At 37.4% G+C, this 21,003-nt stretch overlaps 1 protein-coding gene and 1 pseudogene across 1 annotated transcript; both read left to right on the forward strand.

The window, feature by feature from the left end:
- The first annotated feature begins 927 nt into the window (after positions 1-927).
- LOC129232978 (tigger transposable element-derived protein 6-like) lies at positions 928-1,746 on the forward strand (annotated as a pseudogene).
- Positions 1,747-1,842: 96 nt separating this feature from the next.
- On the forward strand, positions 1,843-2,317 carry LOC129232977 (tigger transposable element-derived protein 6-like; the record flags this gene model as incomplete). The annotated part of the gene is made up of 1 exon (XM_054867061.1): positions 1,843-2,317. A coding segment is annotated over exon 1 (475 nt), but the record flags the coding sequence as incomplete, so codon positions are not given.
- Positions 2,318-21,003: the final 18,686 nt, after the last annotated feature.

Genomic DNA, 21,003 nt, shown 5'->3' on the forward strand with positions numbered 1-21,003 from the left:
TACATTCTCCGTTTTGGATCGAGGTGAATATGTTGTGATATAATTTTTGCTATAGAACATGTATATCTTTTCATGATTGTTCGTTATAATTCGACTATTTCAAGTTATCATATACAGTAAAACCTCGCTACAACGCTATCCGATACAACGATAAATCCCTCTACAACGATAATATTTCGTGGTCCCGGTGAACTCGCATAGGAATTAATGTTATCCTCCTCTCAATATTGCGATATTCTCTACAGCAATAAACCCCTGTAAAGCGATGTTTTTTTAAGTTTTCAACCCCTCTTTATTACGATAATTTGGTTTTCAAGTACAGTAAAATCCTGAAAGTAACCTCCTATTTAAAAAAGAAAAAAAAAAAAAAAAACCCTTAAAACTTTATTTTTTCTTTAAAAATGGTTAGCTCTAAGTTTCGCGCTACATTTTAAACAATGCGTTTCCAAAACGGCGTCGCGCTGGAGATAGTTTATTTTTACAAGTCAAAACAAAAATGCACCTTCCAAAATAAATAAAAAAGTAGTACAATCGTATAAATTTCTTTTGCAACACATATGAACAAAAAAAAAAGGCGCCCTTGTATCAAAAGGCGTCTAGACCAAAAGAATAAAGAGCTGAAACCGTCCTTCCTTTCCCCCCCCCCCCCCATTGAGATTGTTCTTTTATTTTGTTTAAACCACAGCATTTTTTTTTCTTTTTTTGGGAAAAGAAAACATGCACATGGAGAGAGAAACTAAACATCTAAAACTGCTTGCCAAGTAAAAAAAAAACAGAAAATGTTCTTTTTTTTTTTTTTTTTTGAGTGAGTAGCAAATGAAGATGATCTGAAAAGGTGTAACATTCCCATCTGATTGCGTCATCACTGTCACATAATCGACGAAAACGGAAGCTTTGATTTTATTCACTAGTGTATTTTTCCCTAAGATGGCAGGGAGAGAGCAAATTTCATTTCAAGATAAACTCAACGTCATCAGCGATATTGATGATGGAATGAAGCAGGTTGATGCAGCTAAGAAATATGGATTATCTCAATCTACAGTTGCAACGTTCCTCAAGAAGAGGAAACATATTGAAGATGCTGTGAGATCAAATTCAGTTAATCCCAAGCGAAAACGACTAAAAGTCGCGACTAATGAAAACATTGATGCTGCCGTCCTGAAGTGATTTCAAGAGATGAGGGCAACAAATATCCCAATAAATGGACCCTTATTATGTGCACAAGCTAGGAAATATGCAGCAATGTTAGGGAACGAAACTTTTAAAGCTAGCAATGGTTGGCTAATGCGTTTTCGGGATCGCCACGGAATCACTTTCCAGGAAATTCACGGAGAGAAAAAATCTGCTCCGATGAATGAGGCAAATGCCTGGGGACAAGAGAAGATGAAAGATATTCTTCAAAAGTATGCACCAGAAGACATTTATAACGCTGATGAAGCTGGGCAGTTTTTTCAACTCCTCCCTAATAGAACATTGGCGTTTAAGGGTGAAAAGTGTCACGGCGGGAAGAAATCAAAACAAAGATTGACTGTTCTTCTGTGTGCCAATAGTACAGGAACACATAAAATTCAACCTCTTGTTATCGGCAAATCTTTGAAGCCAAGGTGCTTCAAGAATGTGAGAAGTCTTTCTGTGGAATATAAAGCAAATAAAAAGGCTTGGATGACGTCTAAATTTTTTTTCTGAATGGTTGCTGAGGTTAGATAAGGAAATGAAGAGGAAGAAAAAAATTGCATTGTTGATTGATAATTGCTCCGCCCACACCTCAATTCCAAAACTACAATGCGTTGAAATTGTTTTTTTTTTCCGGCCAACTGCACTTCCATATTGCAGTCACTCGACATGGGCATAATTAAATGTTTTAAAGGATACTATAGGAAACGTTTGGTAGAATCGATACTTCTGGGGATTGAAAATAAAGTGGATGACCCTTTTAAAGCTGTAAATGTTAAGGACGCATGTGACTTTAGTGCTGGAAGTTGGTGGGCAGTAACAGAGAAAACCATTCTGAATTGTTGGAAAAAGGCCGGTTTAGGTGTCTTAGAAGATAAAATGTTATCTGATTGTGATGAAAATTCCTCAGACTGTGATATTTTATATGATCAGGAAATAGTTTTGAATCTCCAAACATCTGTGTCCCAACTCGAGGAAAAAACGGGCAAAAAATATGGAGTGAACGTAGAGGATTATTTGACAGCGGATGATGATCTTACTGTTTTCGCAGGAGTTACTGATGAAGAAATTCTCTCTGAAATTACTGGTGAGATGGAACATAGTGAAGAAGAAGACGATGAGGAGGAAGATGATGATAATACGAGTTCATCACAATCCTTATTGTCGACCCAGGAAGCACTTCAATCAGTCAAATCTCTGCGGACATTTTTTTCAAGTCTTCCATCCACAAACGAGGATCATTTTCGTGCTTTGGACTCATTGTATACTTTGTTGGTTGACTTAACAGTCAAAAATGCGACCAAACAAACAAAAATATTGAATTTTTTCAATAAAAACGGATTTGAGGTATGTTTACGAGCTTATTTTCGGAATTTATTTCAATTGATAGTAATATTTAATCATAATTAACACCTTGCCAATAAATGCATTACAAATATACTATATATAAAAACATTTACACCTAGGTAATGCATATACTATAACATTTAAATAAAAAAACCTATTGTATTATCAAAATATATAGGCCCTCGATATAACAATATATCCCTCTACAACAATATATTTCTTTGGTCCCCAAAATATCGTTATAGCGAGGTTTTACTGTATAAAAAATACTGTAAGCCCGTTTTTATATGTTTTACTTGTGCATAACATTTGTCTATTGTAGACAAAAATTTTGGTTAACTATTTAGTTCCAAAAAGTAACGACTTGACCAAGTTACTCGATTCCTCTCCCAATCCCCTCGTTTTTCTTTAAGTATTTTTACGTCAAAAAAAAAAAAAAAAAAAGAAAAATAGGTTTGGACAATGTATTTGTTTTAGATATTATGTTCAATGCCTTCCATATTTTAGAGTTATTGGTTTTACAGGAGGGGGGGAGGGGTAGATTTCAGTTTCAGATTTTATGGTGAGAAATCTTCTATACTTCAATTTAAAAATATAATGAGTACGCTGTTTTTATGTTTTAAGAGGCATAAAAGTTTGATTAATTATTTATCAGTTACAGATTAGAGAGATAGTTGGAACAGCGTTATAACTTTGATATTAAAATATTTTCTTTTTCCAAAATAAACGCATTATCGTATCAGAGGAGCTACTGAATTCGAAATAACTTTGAGATTTGAAGTAACAACGTACATTGTAATTCAAAATTAAATGCACATTTTTACACATTGTTTTTTCAGTAAATTAAATGCCAAACGTATTGTTACGAATTCTGTAAATAGTAATTATTGTAGTAACGTAACCTGTAAATAGTTTCTTGTAATGAATATACAACCCCTTTACATTCGGCTGAAGTATACGAACCCCCTTTTTCCTTTTTTTTTTTTTCATTGATAAAATTTGATAACGGTCTACGCATTTCGAGAAGCAGCAAGAATGTTGTGGAAATTTTTCGATGTTTATAAAAGCGTCCCGCGTGATAAAAAAGTTCAGTTTCGATTGAGAATTTGTTCTGAGAGTGTATTAGCTCTGTTTATTGCGAGGCATTTCGCTGTGTTGTTTTCGTATTTGGAAGTAAATACGTGTGTAACAGTTGAGTTTACGGTGTTGAGTGATATTTGTTTAATTGCTGATGATTAATTTAGCAGTTGTTAACGATTTCTTCTGTACTTAGTGTAAATAAAGCTCCTGTGTTTTTATCAAGAACTGTGTCGTCCTTTCAAGAAAGTTGGAAGTCGCAGCGGATCCGTTACAATTGGCGCCCAACGTGGGGCTTCTTCTGGACTTTCTTGGAGTAAGTGTGACTTTGGACATTTTTCAAAAAGACTGTTTGAATTTATAGACTTTGTTTTTATGGTGATTACTCACGCAATGGATGATCAATTAAAACAACTTCTTGACGCAATCAATGCTGTGAAAAGTGACTTTACTGAAAGTTTTGCGGCTAATCAAGACCAATTAAAACGTGATTTGGCTGCAAGTTTTACTGCAAATCAAGAACAATTGAAAAATGAATGGGCGACTAACCAAGAACTGTTAAATAGTGATTTAACTGCTAAAATTACTACAAGTCAAGATGAAATGAAAAGTGACCTAACGTCGATGAAAACCATGATGGAGAATCAACTAACCGCCATGGGAGATAAAGTCGATGCTCTGGAAGAAAAATTTGATACTGTGGAAGAGCGCATCGCCAATGTGGAAAATAAGTTGGAAGAAGAAGACAAGAAATTGACTTCATTTAAGGAAGAAATAATTAAGGACGAGATTGGCGACCGCGGAAAGCAGCTCTGTACAGTTTGGCGCTCCCACATCGGTTGCTCGACCGTCCATTAAACTTGCCATATTTGATGGGAAAACTTCGTGACAGGTTTACAAAACTCAATTCATGATAGTGACGGAAGCGAAAGGATGGGACTCTGCTACCAAGGCCTGACATCTTGCAGCATCCCTGAGAGGTGACGCAGCGGACATTCTTCAGACGCTTCCGGACAGCCAGTGCCTGGATTTCGCCGCCCTCACATCTACGTGGAGCTTCGCTTCGGTGAGAAGTGCCAGAAAGATTTCAGCAGACTCCAGTTGAAGTCCCGTTTCCAGAAAACCGGGGAAACCCTGCAAGAGCTAGCGGCGGACGTCGAGAGACTGTCTCATCTTGCTTTTTGCGACTGTCCTGCGGATGTTCGAGACAACCTGGCACTCAACTACTACATCGAGGGTGTTCGAGATCCGGAAATCCAGAAAGCTCTACGGATGGCGGATGTCAAAGATCTGAATTCTGCTGTTGTGTATGCGATGAAGTTGGAGGCCGCCCAGCAAGCAATCCGTGTGGATCGCCATCCCATCCGAACTCTGGAAGCTGATGAGTCTGATTCCAGGTCGTCCCATCTCGCTGAACTCGAGAGACAACTCGGTGACTTGGCAAGACATCTGAACAGCATAACAGCGCAAAAGAAACAAGAGCAGAAGTGCTGGAAATGCGGTAGTGAAGGGCACCTGCGAAGGAGTTGTCCGGCTCGCCAAGCTACGCGAGGGAAAGAAATCACCTCCACCAGAGCTCTGCAGATTTCCTCTGCTAGTAGTGACAGTGATGGACTTTTCATTTACGCACATGTAAATGGGAATCCTTGCAAACTGATTGTCGACACTGGAGCCAATGTGACAATCGTTAGGACAGATGTGGCTCGTGAATTTATATTGAAACTGTTGTTGACATCGCCACACGTAAGTCTCCACAATGTGACAGGTGACAAAATTGAGATTGAGGGTAAAGTGGACTTCGAAATAGTGTTTGGGAATGCCACCTACCATCATACGGCATTCGTTGCTGATATCACGGACCCCTTCATTCTCGGATTAGACTTTTTAAAGAAATACGACTTCACCCTTGACTTCAAGACTAATGAACTGCACTCGATGAGGGAAGACATAGCCATCTTCAACGCTGAAAATGATGTAAAATCCACTCATCAAATAATAGCCCAAACAGATTTATCGATTCCCTCAAGGTCAGAATCATTAATTCCTGGCTCCATTGAAGAAAGCAATAGTTTTCGATTTGAACTCATTGAATACCCCAACTTAAGCAATAACCCAAAAGGAGTGCTGGTAGCATCTACGCTTGTGGACCTTTCTAAAGATGTAATTCCTGTGAGAGTCGCCAATGTGAGTGAGAAGCCAAGGAATATCCGGAAAGGTGAAGTGTTGGCAACTTGTACTCCAGTAAACTGCATCATTAGAAGAAACAATGCCCCTGAGACTGTGTCTTCTGAGTCCTTGCCATCGAAGTTAATTGGGAGTGCGTCATTATCGAAAGATCAAAGAACTGCTGCAGAACAATTGGTAGACGACTTCAAGCATCTGTTTTCATCTACAACGGAGGATGTAGGCCGGACGAATTTAATGCAGCATAGGATCTAATCTGGAGAACACCCCCCTATTAAACAGCATCCAAGACGACTACCGTTCGCCAAGAAGGAAGAGGTTGAGACCCTCCTGAAAGAAATGAAGGAGAGTGATGTAATCGAACCCTCATCCAGTCCTTGGACCTCTCCCATCGTCTTAGTCCGAAAGAAAGATGGCTCCACCAGATTTTGTGTCGATTACCGACGGCTGAATGAAATCACCAAGAAAGACAGTTACCCTCTTCCACGGATAGACGACACCTTGGACACTCTTTCCGGACACAAGTGGTTTTCTACCCTGGACTTGAAGAGCGGCTACTGGCAGGTTGAGATACACTCTGATGACCGAGAGAAGACAGCGTTTACAACTGGACAAGGCTTATGGCAGTTTAAAGTGATGCCCTTCGGCCTCTGCAATGCACCAGCTACGTTCGAGCGTCTTATAGAGACAGTGTTAAGAAGACTTTCCTACGAATCCTGTCTGGTCTACTTAGACGATATCATCATCGTGGAACGCAGTTTCGAAGAACATCTGGAAAATCTTAGGAAGGTGCTGCAAAAGCTTAAGGAAGCCAATCTGAAGTTAAGCCCGTCCAAATGTAATTTGTTCCGCCAGGAAGTGAACTACCTTGGTCACATCATCTCTTCTGAAGGTGTACAAACCGATCCAGAAAAGGTATCTGCGGTCAAGAGTTGGAGTTGACCCGAAAACATTCATCAGCTGCGAAGTTTCCTGGGGCTCTGCACGTACTACAGGAAGTTTGTAAAGGGTTTTTCCAACATTGCACGACCTTTGCATAAGCTGACGGAGAGCAAGCAAAAGTTTGAATGGTCCAAAGAATGCGAAGATGCATTTCTACGACTGAAGGAGGCTTTAACATCAACGCCTGTCCTCGCCTATCCTCAGCCTGAAAAATCCTTCATCCTGGACACTGATGCGAGCAACGAGGGCATCGGAGCTGTTTTATCCCAAGAAATTGACGGCAATGAACATGTCATCACTTACTGGAGCAAATGCTTATCAAAGTCGGAGTGAAATTACTGCCTCACCAGAAAGGAGTTACTGGCCATAGTGAAAGCTGTAGAACACTTCCATCATTACCTCTACGGCCGAAAATTTCTGCTTCGGACAGATCATGCCTCGTTAACTTGGCTTTTGAACTTCAAGAATCCAGAAGGCCAGATAGCCAGGTGGATACAGCGGCTCCAGGAATATGACATGGAGATCAAGCACCGAAAAGGGTTGTCTCACGGTAATGCAGACGCTTTATCAAGGAGACCCTGTCCTGAGAACTGCAATTATTGTTCCCGAATCGAGAAACAGTATGGAACGACTAGCCCTACTGCCTATCAGGTGACAGTGACTTCAACATCATCAGAACCTGATCCATGGAGTGACGACCAAGTTCGAAAAGATCAACTTGAAGACCCCGACATAAAACCAATTTTGGAGTTCATGGAAAGTGACAGTCGGCACCCTAGCTGGCAGGACGTTTCCTGTCTTCAGGTCTGCAACAAAAAGATACTGGGATTTATGGAACTCACTCCATTTACGGAACGGCGTACGGTACCGAAAATGGGAATCTGATGACGGCAAAACATCTAGGTGGCAGTTACTACTTCTCCGATCAAGGATTTCAGATGTTCTGAAAGAAATACATAGTAGTGCGACTGGAGAACATTTTGGTGTCTTGAAAACCCTCAATAAAGTTCGGGAGCGCTTCTTCTGGAGCAAGGCGAAGGATGACGTGGAGAAGTGGTGCCATTCTTGTGATGCCTGTGCTGCTCGTAAAGGACCGAAGAAAAGAAACAGAGGGAAGCTACATCTGTACAACGTTGGAGCTCCTTTCGAACGAATTGGGATCGAAATCCTGGGTCCTCTACCAAGAACTGCTGATGGGAACAAATACATTCTTGTTTCCATCGACTATTTCACCAAATGGCCCGAAGCGTATCCCATTCCAGATCAAGAAGCTACCACCGTAGCAGAGACTCTAGTCCAACATTGGATCTCGAGACATGGAACACCTTTGCAGATTCATTCCGATCAAGGGAGGAATTTCATCTCTGCTGTGTTTAAGGGCCTATGTCAAATTTTCGGAATTGAGAAAACTAGGACAACACCACTACGCCCACAATCGGACGGCATGGTGGAGAGATTTAACCGCACAGTCCTGAATAATCTCTCGCTTATGGTATCCAGAAATCAACAGGATTGGGACAAGAAGCTACCTTTGTTCCTGCTGGCCTACCACAGTGCTGTCCACGAGACTACCGGATTTGCCCCATCTCAGATACTCTTCGGACGAGAGCTTCGGCTACCTTGTGATCTCGTCTTCGGTCGTCCTCCGGATGCGCCTTCATCGCCTGAGGAGTACATCCAGGATCTCCAGGCCCGGTTGGAAGACGTTCATAACTTGCACGAGAGCGAATCAACATCGCGGCGGAGAAGATGAAGACCCGATACGACACAAGGTCTACTGGACATGAATTCGACGAAGGCGACAAGGTTTGGTTATGGAATCCCATCCGACGGAAAGGTCTTTCACCCAAATTGCAGTCGCATTGGGATGGACCGTATAAAGTCCTTAACCGACTGAATGACGTTGTAGTGAGGATCCAAAAATCACCTAATGCAAAATCTAGGGTTGTACATTATGATCGGTTAGCCCCATACTATGGCCATAGTTCATGAGTATTACGTATACAACCATGGTTGATAACATAAAAGTTGTAGATAATTTCTTTTGCTTTTAATGTTTAGTAATATTTCTTGTTATTATTGTGTTTCCTATGCATTATTGGTTATTATTTAATGTGTGTATTTGTGAACTTGTGATAGAAGTTTGGCACCCTTTCTGGGGATTGTACTGCCCGGGACGTGCAATCTTTAGGAAGGGGGCAATGTTACGAATTCTGTAAATAGTAATTATTGTAGTAACGTAACCTGTAAATCGTTTCTTGTAATGATTATGCAACCCCTTTACATTCGGCTGAAGTATACGACCCCCCCCCCCTATTTCCTTTTTTTTTCATTGATAAAATTTGATAACGGTCTACGCATTTCGAGAAGCAGTAAGAATGTTGTGGAAACTTTTCGATGTTTATAAAAGCGTCCCGCGTGATAAAAAAGTTCAGTTTCGATTGAGAATTTGTTCTGAGAGTGTATTAGCTCTGTTTATTGCGAGGCATTTCGCTGTGTTGTTTTCGTATTTGGAAGTAAATACGTGTGTAACAGTTGAGTTTACGGTGTTGAGTGATATTTGTTTAATTGCTGATGATTAATTTAGCAGTTGTTAACGATTTCTTCTGTACATAGTGTAAATAAAGCTCCTGTGTTTTTATCAAGAACTGTGTCGTCCTTTCAAGAAAGTTGGAAGTCGCAGCGGATCCGTTACAGTATTTTTTGTACATCATATTTGTCTACAAAACCTAATTCCAGGTGTTAAGTATATTTTCGCTAAACGCCACTTCATAAAGGAGCTCAAAAGACATTTGCACGACGGCGCTGATCAGGCTTGGTTCTGACCTGCACATGTACACTCCATTTCATGCCTTTGCAAGGCTACATCACAACGGTTTCTTCACTTTTGTGTGATTGCTCCGTGCTCCCCATTGTGCTCCCCTAATTGTTTTGAGTAGTTTATATCAATTTTATGTACAGTGGCCGCCGTTTATTAAAATCACATTCGTTCTGAGGACATTTGACTTTATTAAGCGGCTGATTTTATACTCCGGCATGCCTACATTTAAGAAAAATGAAAGGTTTTGAAGTTTAAATTCTCTAATAACGAAATGAATCTTTCAAAATACAGTCGCCGTTTTAACAAAACATGAGTTAATTTTTTTTATTTTTACAAAGGTCTTAAAATATTGCCTTAATCTTGTTTGGTTGACAGAATTGGAGAGCAACGATTCAATATCCATTTGAAAGTTTACAAAATGTTTTGTTTCTTTTAACATTATATTTTCCTCTTTGCTCTTAAGTTCATCGTTTATCATGAAGGAAAATTTAGCACTGAGATTTCCTCATCTTCTGAAGCTGATTCCTTCACTCCTTGGTGCCTCTTCATCAATTTTTTACGCATGATGTCGAAAAGTTTGATTTTATAAAACGGCTACAGTGATATTATTAAAGGGTGGTTTTAACATGCTTTGATACTGCAATGATTCTGTTCTTTCAGATTTGATTTTAAAAAGCGGCTGCTTTCATAATCCAGTGATTTTATTACTGACGGGCACTGTATTCATATAAGTCTGCCTTTTTAAATTTTAACCAAATTCAGGGGTCGATCCAGCGCCAAATTGGGGCCGCTTTGCGGCCCCTTCACAAAATTCTGCATGGCAAAAGCGGCCCCATTCACAAAATACCGCGTCGTAAGCAGCCCCTTCGCAGAAATTTTAAAAAAGGCAGCCTTTTTACAATATTTTTTAACCGCAAATGTGTACGCATCTACGCGAAAGCCTACCCCTCTTCCACCTTCCCCCTTCTTATCTTTTTGCCTGCTGCGTGAGGTGATTTGGTTGAGAGCGTCAGAGGGGGGACGGGAGAGGGACGCGTGTGATTGGTGGCTAGTCAAAATCCAAGAAAAATAATTAGCACATGATAAAGAATTGATTCGATGATTTTTTGTCGTTCCACGAGTGCGAAATAAAGACTGACTCATTTCACGCCACGGCAAATTTATCGCCTATATTCTATTGGTTTGATTTGCTTCAATACCAAAATATTTCTGAATTAAATATTCCTCTGATTCATTGCAACTTTCAATTGTGTCTTAGTTGCACGCATCCTTTATTTATCCATATTATTTTGTCAAATTATGCACTTTTAATTCTCAAAATTATCTGCAAATTAAAACCTTGCCAGTTGCAGATCTTTTTCTTTTTTAATTTTTTTAAATATTCTCCTGGTTTTTTTTTCAATTTGTTCTTATTTCCTTCAGTTTATTTTGAAAAAGTTTAAAGTTCATAGTTGGAGGGTTATCTTACGGAACGGACGAGCAAAATGTCTGAAAATTATTCCCGAACGAAGGTTGAACACTCGAAAATCTTATATTTTCCATTTTTTAATCAATTGCATAGAAATTCGCATTGAATACTGGAGCATGCTGCTGTAAATCGTATTGTGTGGCAATTAATTAAATCCTGTTAGAGTATGAGTGACTACGCGGGAAACGCCGAACAACCGATTAACGAAATTCCCTGTAGTCTGTAGTTGATACTATCCGTTCTCGAAAGCTCAATTGACACGATTGCATTTAATGGAGAAAAAAAAAGTGTGATTATGCCAGGGGTACCCACTTTTTCTCATATTCTTTAGTTTAAAGCAGCGTTTCTCGATCTTTTTTTGACACTCGGACCGGTAAAACTTCGTCAAAAAATTTCACGGACCGGTAGAAATTTTTACTTTTTTTTCACTAAAATAAACTAATCTGTTTTGGCCTTTTTTTTAAACAAATGCCAGAAAGAAAAACCTTCTACTTAAAATAAACTTACAAAAGTTAATTGTAAGATTGTTTTTAATAACTTACGCACTTTGAATATAAAAATAAGCGCAGCTAATTTGTGTAAATTTTCATAAGCAAATAAATCTTAGAGAGAAACCACAAAACGTATGCAAAGTAATAGATATATTAATGCATAAAATATATAAAATTAGGAATAAAAATAAAATAATGAAATTTTATTTTATTGGAAACAGGTATAATTCTTCGAGGACCGGTCAAATTTTGTCGCAGACTGGTGCCTGCGGAGAATTGCTGGTTTAAAATGCATTATTCATTTTTTCTTTCCCGCTATTTTTCTTGTAGACTGTACGTGTAGAAGCAAAAGATAATTTCCAAAGTCACGCTAATTATTTATTTATTTTTTTAATCGGGAATCGCGTAATCTGCAGACGATAAATTAAAAAAAAAACTGCAGACGATAAATTAAAAAAAAAATGTGGTAATTGTACATTATTCCAGTTCGTTTTCTTTCTCGGTATTAATTTTTCTTTTGTAACAGATCGTTTGCGATCCAGGAGCGCAGACGATATTTTTCGTAGTTAGCTTGTTCGCGCCTTCGCGTTTTTAAGTGGACATTTTTTAGGCGCATCAAAGAATAAATTGTTATTCTATTCGATTATTAATTTGTGTTTTGCAAAATATTTCGTTACGTTTTTAGCGGATAATGGAGCGCTAGAGATAGCAGCCGCAATAATCTCAGTTTGGAGAGATCGCTTGTTCGTTGAAAATTATTCTTCAAGAAATTAAAATATGAAACGAGGACGTCCTGCAACGGGAGATACCTCCCGAATTTCTGCGTATTATGTTAAAAAATTTCGCTCTTCGAACGTTGGGTTCCAAAATATTGTGAATTTCTTCAAGGCGGCAATTAACGACCCCGATAAAATCGCTGCCACCACTTCATCATGCAGTAACAGTAACGCAAATGTTCCCATTTCGGAGGACTCGGAAAATGCGGTAAAAGATAGTAATGCAAATGTTCCCGTTTTGGAGGACTCGGGAAATGTGGTAAAAGATAGTACATCAAATGACAGTGAGGGGGCAGTTCGCGAAAGTATAACGATTTTTGAGGCAGAAAATACTGGAAGTGAATCTGGAGCAACTTCAACAACTGATGACGATATTGAGAATGAGCCATCAAATAATGATTCAAGCATTGTATTTGAGAGTACAAATGGAAATACGAAGCATGCAATAAATGAAAAGTACATTGCAAATTATGAAAAGGTGTATAGCTGGCTTTACTATAGTTATTCAGCTAAGGGTTTTTTGTGCAAAATATGTTCATCTTTCATGAATGTTAGTGATTCGAACAAACCTTGAGTAAATATTGGAGTTGATATCAAGAAAAGCCGTCACCCTACTAGAGTTTAAAAAAAACATGAGTGCAGCAAAAATCACAGAGTGGCTGTCAATATACAAAAATCTAGTGCAAAAGAAGAAATTCTCAAAAAATCTGAAAGTGCAGAGATTGGAAATGAAGCAAAAAAAAAAAAAAATAACAGAAAATTGGTAAGTTTATTTAAATTTTGTACTTTATAATCAAGAAGCAATGGGCCATTTCTGAGAATTTTGAATCTCTAGTTAGATTTTTGGGGGAAAATTTAGATGATAATGAAATAAAATAACATTTACTAACTTGTGGTAAGAATGCCACGTATTTATCCCACATTTCAGTTCAAAACATTTATCTTTGAAAATACCGACATTCCGTTGTTTTCAGGAAAATCCTAAATTTTACTTTGATTACGCAATATATATTTAGTATTAATTTGTGTTGAGTTTCAAAATCCAATTCTAAAATAACTTTACTTAAAATAAAATTCTTTTATATGCTGTTTATATATTTTTATTTCTTTTGAAGATCTTGATTTCCTTACATCCACCATGGTAAACGAATTTTTCGCATTTTTGATGTTTACTGTACCTTGTTAAGAGGCAAACAAATAAAATTTCTTTATATATTTATTAACATCATTAAATTGCAAAGTTTTAAACGAAATACCTACTCTGTAAGAATGTCAAATATCAAAAAATTAAGCGCTGAATGCTGGTGTAGTAGTATTTTAGGTTTTAATTACTTTTAAGTTTTTCAAACACATACATGGCATCTTTAATGAGTATTTCACTTCTGTGTTAAGAAATATCTGATATCTTTGAGTCTGTTCATATTGTATTTATTAGGAGTTATCATTACGTTCAGCAGCATGTGCAATTTTCATTGCTCTAAAAGTATTTGAGAGGGGCAAACAGGAAATCTGTTGTGAGACTTTCACCTTAAGAAAGTGTGCCTTGCATATGTATATTTGTAAAAAACAATAAATGTAATGTATGTGTCAAATTACGAATAAAATGTTAAGGGTCTTTGTCTTACTTCCCCCCTCCCCACCAGCGCATTTTCTCTTGAGAGCTTTCAGGTATTCTTCAAGAACTTGCAATCACCCCTGAAAACCTGTCTAGGGTTTTTCTATAACGATACGACAGTGTCGTATCGTTATAGAAGCTAAAAATGCTTTTATAAAATCTTTCCCAAGAAAAAAAATCACGAGAAGATCTTTTTTACAAAAAGAAAGAAAATTCACAAAAATATTTTGCTTTTTCACAAAATGGGGACCCAAAAAATAAAACCTGGATCGACCCCTGAAATTATGACAGCATCTATTTACATTTTCAAGTATAGACCGGGATCTGAAGAGGGTTGAGCATGCATTTAAAGGTTGACGCAATATTATTTCTGATTATTGTTACAGGCACGATGGTGATTATGAAACCACATGTCGTCGCCCCCCTGGGTGGTCGACAACCCCGGGGGAGGGGGGAAAACAGTGGGGGAGACGTTTTCTAAAACACTCATAACTCGCGAACTATTTGAGATAAAACCTTGAAAAAAGTGGCAATCGACGCAACAAAACAAGGACTTCATAAAAGCTAAATATGATTATGGACCTATATTTGTTGGTTTCTGAGTAAAATTCCATTTTTCGCAAACAAGCAAAATTTTTGAATGAAATGCGCAAAACAAACTTTTTTTTGACTAAAATAAATTCCAAATCAAAATTGTTTGATTTTTCTTTCAAATAAAGTCCAAAATATCATTATTCAGTTTGTTAAAATCATTTAAGTACTGTTAACGCGTTGAAAAACAAAATGGCAGTAGCAAGCTCGAACACGATTTGCATTATAGTTCAGGATCTGAAGGGGTATTTTGAGCATGCATGAAGACCTGACGCAAAATTACTTCTGATTAATGTCACAGGCACTATAGTGATTATGAAACCACATGTCTTCACCCCCCCCCCCCCGGATGGTCGACAACCCCGGGTAGGGGGGAAAGCAGTGGTGGGAGCCGTTTGCTAAAACACTCATAACTCGCGAACTATATAAAATAAAACACTGAAAAAAGTGGCAATCGACGCAACAAAACAAGGGCTCCATAGAAGCTAAATATGACTATGATCATATCTTTGTTAATTTCTGAGTAAAATTCTATTTTTCGCAAACAAGCAAAAAATTTGAATAAAATACGCATTTTTTTTTTTTTTTTTCAAATTATCAAAATTATTTAACTGTTTAAGGAACCAATAAAATCTGAAATATCATTATCCAGTTAGTTTAAAATTACTTAAACATTATCAAAGCGTTGAAAAGTGAAATAAAAGCAAGCTCAAAAAGCATTTGAGGTAATTCACAAAAGGAAAAAAAAAAAAGTTTGAGGAATGTACCTTGAAGACTCGACTAAATCAAAGTAAATTTTGTGGCTCTCCTGTTTTGGCGGTTTTATTTCGTAATATTATCAAAACAATGTCCCAGTTAAGTAATTACTTAACCTTTAACGCATTGTAGCTGCTTAGTATGGGTCACAATGGCACTTTTTTAAAAATTAAAACATTCAAGTTTGCAAGTACGAAGTAATTACGGAAAGGATAAATGATCAGGATAACCCTTTTGCAGATTTTACACCTGAGTTATTAAACATAGTGAGCGAGGCTATTTCCACATAAAACGCATCTAAATTTCAGTGGAACGTTAAAGAAAATGTGAATAGTGTCTTATCCAGAGAAGTCCTGCAATGGCAATGTCTTCAATAGCGACTGCAAAACAGCAAAAGAAAACCAAGAAAACATTTAACCTGAGAAACGTTAGCTCAAAAAGGATGTTAGTACATCTAAAAATCATTCCCATACAATAAGCCCAATGCTAGGTTAGGTTCATCAGAATGGTTCACTGAAGCAAAGCGCGCGGTTCGATTTCGTGAATGTAATTGAAAATGATACTTCTGGCAGCAAAACTCTGGAAGAAACACCCTATTTTAAGAACAAAATTCAAGTTATCGATGGAATGACTCTGGTCTATAATGTCCCAAACACTACTTTCAAATGTAGCAAAGATTTTGCAGGTCTCCAAATAAAAAATAATAAAATTTTCTCTCCAATAGTCAAACTACAAGAGTGGACCTTAAATACGATCGGTACATCTCACTGTCGTTTTCATAACTTGAAAACCAGAAGTTCCGGAAAGTACATTACACACACACACACAATAATTTATTGTCATTTCCATCAGAAATAAACATAATATCAGCTCTTTACCATGCTCCTGCAATTCTTCCCAACATGTGCTAAGAAGTATTGCTCATCTCTACTATTGAATAAATTCCCCTGTACCTTAGCAGTGCCTTTAGATGTAACCAAGTTTGGGTTTCACTTGAATGAAAATAAAACAATAAAGCCCCACACCTTATGATGCAGCCAATGTTACCAGAGAGTTTAATTCCACCCTGCGCAGGCAAGAACTGTAAATAATCTTGTAATTTTTTTATTAATAATTCATCTTGCTGTAAATACTGTGCTTTTAAGACTAAAGCAAAAACCCATAAACTACAAAATACTCGGAAGAGAATGATTCAATAGAACAAATACAAGTCAACAAAAAAAAAGAGTATGATGATCCAGCTTTCAAAATTTCTGATATATTAATGCTTTATGTATGCGTATTGATGTTCTACAATTATTTTTTAATGCGCATTATTTTACTAATTTTATTTAATTAGTTTTTTTAGAACTCTAGTGTATAATTTTATATTTATATTCGTTTTCATAAAAGCTCAAGCTTCTCATTTTTTATATTTATTTAGTACATATTATTTCTTGTATCATTGTTCTTTGTTGAGTAAATTATAAAAAGCAATATCCGCAAAACAATACCCGCAATATTCTTTTGTGCAAATTGAAAACACAAATTTATAGAAATAAATTAAAATTATATTTGAATTAAAACTACTCTGAGCCTGGTTCCCTAGTTCTTCTCAAATTTAAAGCAGTATATAACAAAATTAAAGCCATAGTTGAATACTTTGCAATTAGAATAAATTTGTAAACTGAAGAATGAATAGTTCGTCATAAGGATAATAAGGCTATTTTTTTCTCCTTAACATACTGCAGTTTAATTCAATGCGCTAACTTAGGCAAGTGCTTGCATTTTCTATTTCGCTTTTTAACCCTCACGTTGGTAGTAATTAAGTAGTTTTAAAGAAACTGAATAATGAAGTTTCAGGTTTTATTGATTCCCTAAACGGTTAAATAATTTTAAAAAATAACTTATCTTTCAAAAAAAAAAAAAAAAAGCTTTTCGTATTTTATTCAAAATTTTTGCATGGCTGCTAAAAAAGGAATTTTAATTAAAAACCAACAAAGATAGGACCATAAACATGTTTAGGTTTTTCAAGCCCTTGTTCTGTTGCGTCGATTGCCACTTTTTTCAGTGTTTTATTTCATATAGTTCGCGAGTTATGAGTGTTTTAGCCAACGGCTCCCACCTCTGCTTTCCCCCTTACCCGGGGTTGTCGACCATCCAGGGGGGCGAAGACATGTGGTTTCATAATCACTATAGTGCCTGTGACATTAATCAGAAATAATTTTGCGTCAGGTCTTCATGCATGCTCAAAATACCCCTTCAGATCCTGAACTATAATGCAAATCATGTTCGAGCTTGCTACTGTCATTTTGTTTTTCAACGCGTTAACAGTACTTAAATGATTTTAACAAACTGAATAATGATATTTTGGACTTTATTTGAAAGATAAATCAAACAATTTTGATTTGGAATTTATTTTAGTCAAAAAAAGTTTGTTTTGCGCATTTTATTCAAAAATTTTGCTTGTTTGCGAAAAATGGAATTTTACTCAGAAACCAACAAAGATAGGTCCATAATCATATTTAGCTTTTATGAAGCCCTTGTTTTGTTGCGTCGATTGCCACTTTTTTCAATGTTTTATCTCAAATGTTCGCGAGTTATGAGTGTTTTAGAAAACGGCTCCCCCACTGCTTTCCCCCCTCCCCCGGGGTTGTCGACCACCCAGGGGGGCGACGACATGTGGTTTCATAATCACCATCGTGCCTGTAACAATAATCAGAAATAATATTGCGTCAGCCTTTCCATGCATGCTCAACCCCCTTCAGATCCTGGACTAGTAGCTGAGTTGCACTCCTTAAATGAAATATTCAGTATCAGGAAAGGAAAACTTGAAGGTTGAATTCCTTCAACTTTTTAAATCCTTTCTTGCGGCGAATATTCGTAAAAATAGTTTAAAATGTTTGTAATGACAAATTGGCTCAGTATAAGGGAATGAAACAATAAATAATTCTTAGTAATATTCCATGTTCGAATGGGCCAATTTTTTAATAAAAACCAGATTTTTAATTTTTTCGTTCTATCCTCAAACGATGTGTATATGTATACCTTTTATTTATTTATTTTTTTAAAAGTAGCGAAGTAGCGACTCTTTTCAAAAGTAGTTTGTAGTTGCTATATTTTGAAAAAAGTTGTTGTAGTTAACTACAGTTGTAATAAAATAGTTGTTGTTGTAGTTCGCAACAAAAAAAATGTAGTTTTTAAAACTACTGCATTGAGCAATCACGAATTGCTTAATCCTTACTTGAACAAAGTTGATGTTATAAAGTAAGAAATAACGTCAAAAAGCATGAATTGCAGATTACTGCAGACAAGTGTTTCGGCGTTACAAGGAACGCTTTTTTTCAACGCAAAAGAAATGAGCTTATGGGTGAAAGACATCCGACAAAAGTGCTGTTGTCCGATGCCCACCTAAGGGAGGGACGTCATGGCGTAGGTTGCAAGGCCAGACTAACTAAAAGTGAGGCCCAAGGCTCACAATAATTTGGAGGCCCCCTAAAGGCTATTATTTAAAAAATGTGTGTATTTATTGTACAGTTGTAATACTACGCATAATTCTTTAAGTAATTTGGTGCCCCTTAGGAAGAGGGGGCCCCAGGCCCAGGCCTAGCGGGCCTGTGCGGTAATCAGACCCTGGTAGGTTGCGCCATTAAATTTATTCGAAGGGTGTTTTAAGGCATTTTTTTTTGGGGGGGGGGGGGCCTTGGCGGTATTTAGGGGCGTGTGCCCTTGCTTTTGGGGTGGGATGGGGCGATGGGCAACCCTGATTTTTCACTTGTCCACTAGTTATTGCCTTTCTACGTGTGCATTAAAGGCCGGGAAAAAATAAAATATGTTCAACAACTACGAAAAAGTTCGCTTAGTTATAATTATCGAATGACTTCGATTGAAACTTTCCCTGTGTTACGTTCTACCACTTCACGAAATGGTACATGTGCGCTGCGGGAACAGGATAGTTGAATACGGAGCTGTCCCGTACGAAACGGGACCTGGTCGCAGCGCCCTCGAACGCCCTCTGTGAGCCTTCGTTTATTTATTTACTTACTTTGCGCCCTCAATCCTGCGCGACTTCGGTTTTTTTTTGGGGTGGGGGATGTTTTTTTTCTTTACGCACCTGTGCGTCTTCGTTTTTTTTCTCTTTGCGCCCCCAAATCTGTGTGCTCTCGGCTTTTTTTTTTTTCTCTTTCTCTCTCTCTTGAACCTGTGCTTTTTCTTCTTTTTTTTCTTTTTCCGCTCTTAAACCTGTGCGACTTCGTTTTTTTTTTTTTTTTTTTTTTTTTTTTTTTTTTTTTTAACACGCTTTTATTAGCTTCACTTGTATGTTTGTGAGTAACTCTCCATTGGACTAAGAGCTAGCGGCTTATTACTGTTAGTACATTCCACCATTTTATGAGCGTTGGTGACCGAGCGGTCTAAGGCGCGGGTCTTCGCTGACGTCCACCACCGGGAATCATTTTGCATGCGTTCTAATCCCGTCAACCGAAATTAAATTTATAATCTTGCAACTCAATTTTCCCCCACTTTTTGCGATCGGATTCTTTTAAAATTTGAAATGCAACCTCAGACCCGATGACAATGCAATATTCTATAATCAAATTAATTTATTAACGATAAATTATTAGTTTAATCTAATTAGCACGCTTTTATTAGCTTATCTTGTATATTTGTGGGTCCAACTTTCCTTTGGAGCTAGTGGCCTAGCCAGTGGCGTATTAGAATTACTTACAACGTACAAATCAGAGCTGCGGATAGTAACAATGTTTGCACATGAATTTACCAGAAAGCATTCAAAATGTCTGATGCGAATAATGCAATAGAATACTAAGACACATTCCATTAAAAATTAGAACACACGCACAAAGATTTTGTTTAAGAGTTACAAGTGTTAGCAATATTTAGTATCTAAATCTAAATAAAATCAAAATGAAATAATAGTTTAAAAAACTAAAAAAACACGCCTTTGTAGCAAAATGAACTAAAAAGTTAAAAATAATCTTTGGATGGCAAGTATATAAAGTAATAGACCAGACAGAAACTTAATTTTACTGTGATAGAAAAAAAGCGTGGGTGGCTTCTTATCAGTTGTCTTAGATTTTTTCCACTTGTTATTCATGCAAAATTGTAAATTGGCAGCCTCCCACGCTTTTTTTTTTAAATTATTATTACAGTAATATTAAGTGTTTGGTCAATTACTTTATATATTTGTCATCCAAAGATTATTTTTCACTTTCTAATTCATTTTGCTATTAAAGCGTGTTTTTTTTTTTTTTTTTTTTTTTTTTTTTTTTTTTTTTTTTTGAGCAATCACGATTGCTTATTGTTCTCACTTGACCGTTTTTGGCGTCCGTGCCTTTTTCAGCTTGGACCAGGCCTGCAGCACCACCGTCCACCGGCGGCGGCGCGGCTGGTCCTGAGCGCTGTCCCCCGAAATCCACTTTTGCTGGGCGGTGGCGTCCATGTCCCACTCACACGAACGCCTACACAGACACACACACACGAACGCCAACACACACACACACGAACGCCTACACACACACACGCACACACACACACACAAACGCCTACACACACACACGAACACCTACACGTACACAACACTCACTCACACACATGCATACATACACTTACGCACCCACGCACCCACACACATGCAACTACACAAACATACACGCTCGTGATTGCGAAAAACATAATTTGAATTCAAGATGCCAAAAATTCAAATTATTTTTAAATTAGATTTTTTTCTTTTTGAGCAATCACGATTGCTTATTGTTCTCACTTGA

Source organism: Uloborus diversus, unplaced genomic scaffold, assembly GCF_026930045.1.
Source record: "Uloborus diversus isolate 005 unplaced genomic scaffold, Udiv.v.3.1 scaffold_1431, whole genome shotgun sequence".
In the NCBI taxonomy this organism is placed as follows: domain Eukaryota; kingdom Metazoa; phylum Arthropoda; class Arachnida; order Araneae; family Uloboridae; genus Uloborus; species Uloborus diversus.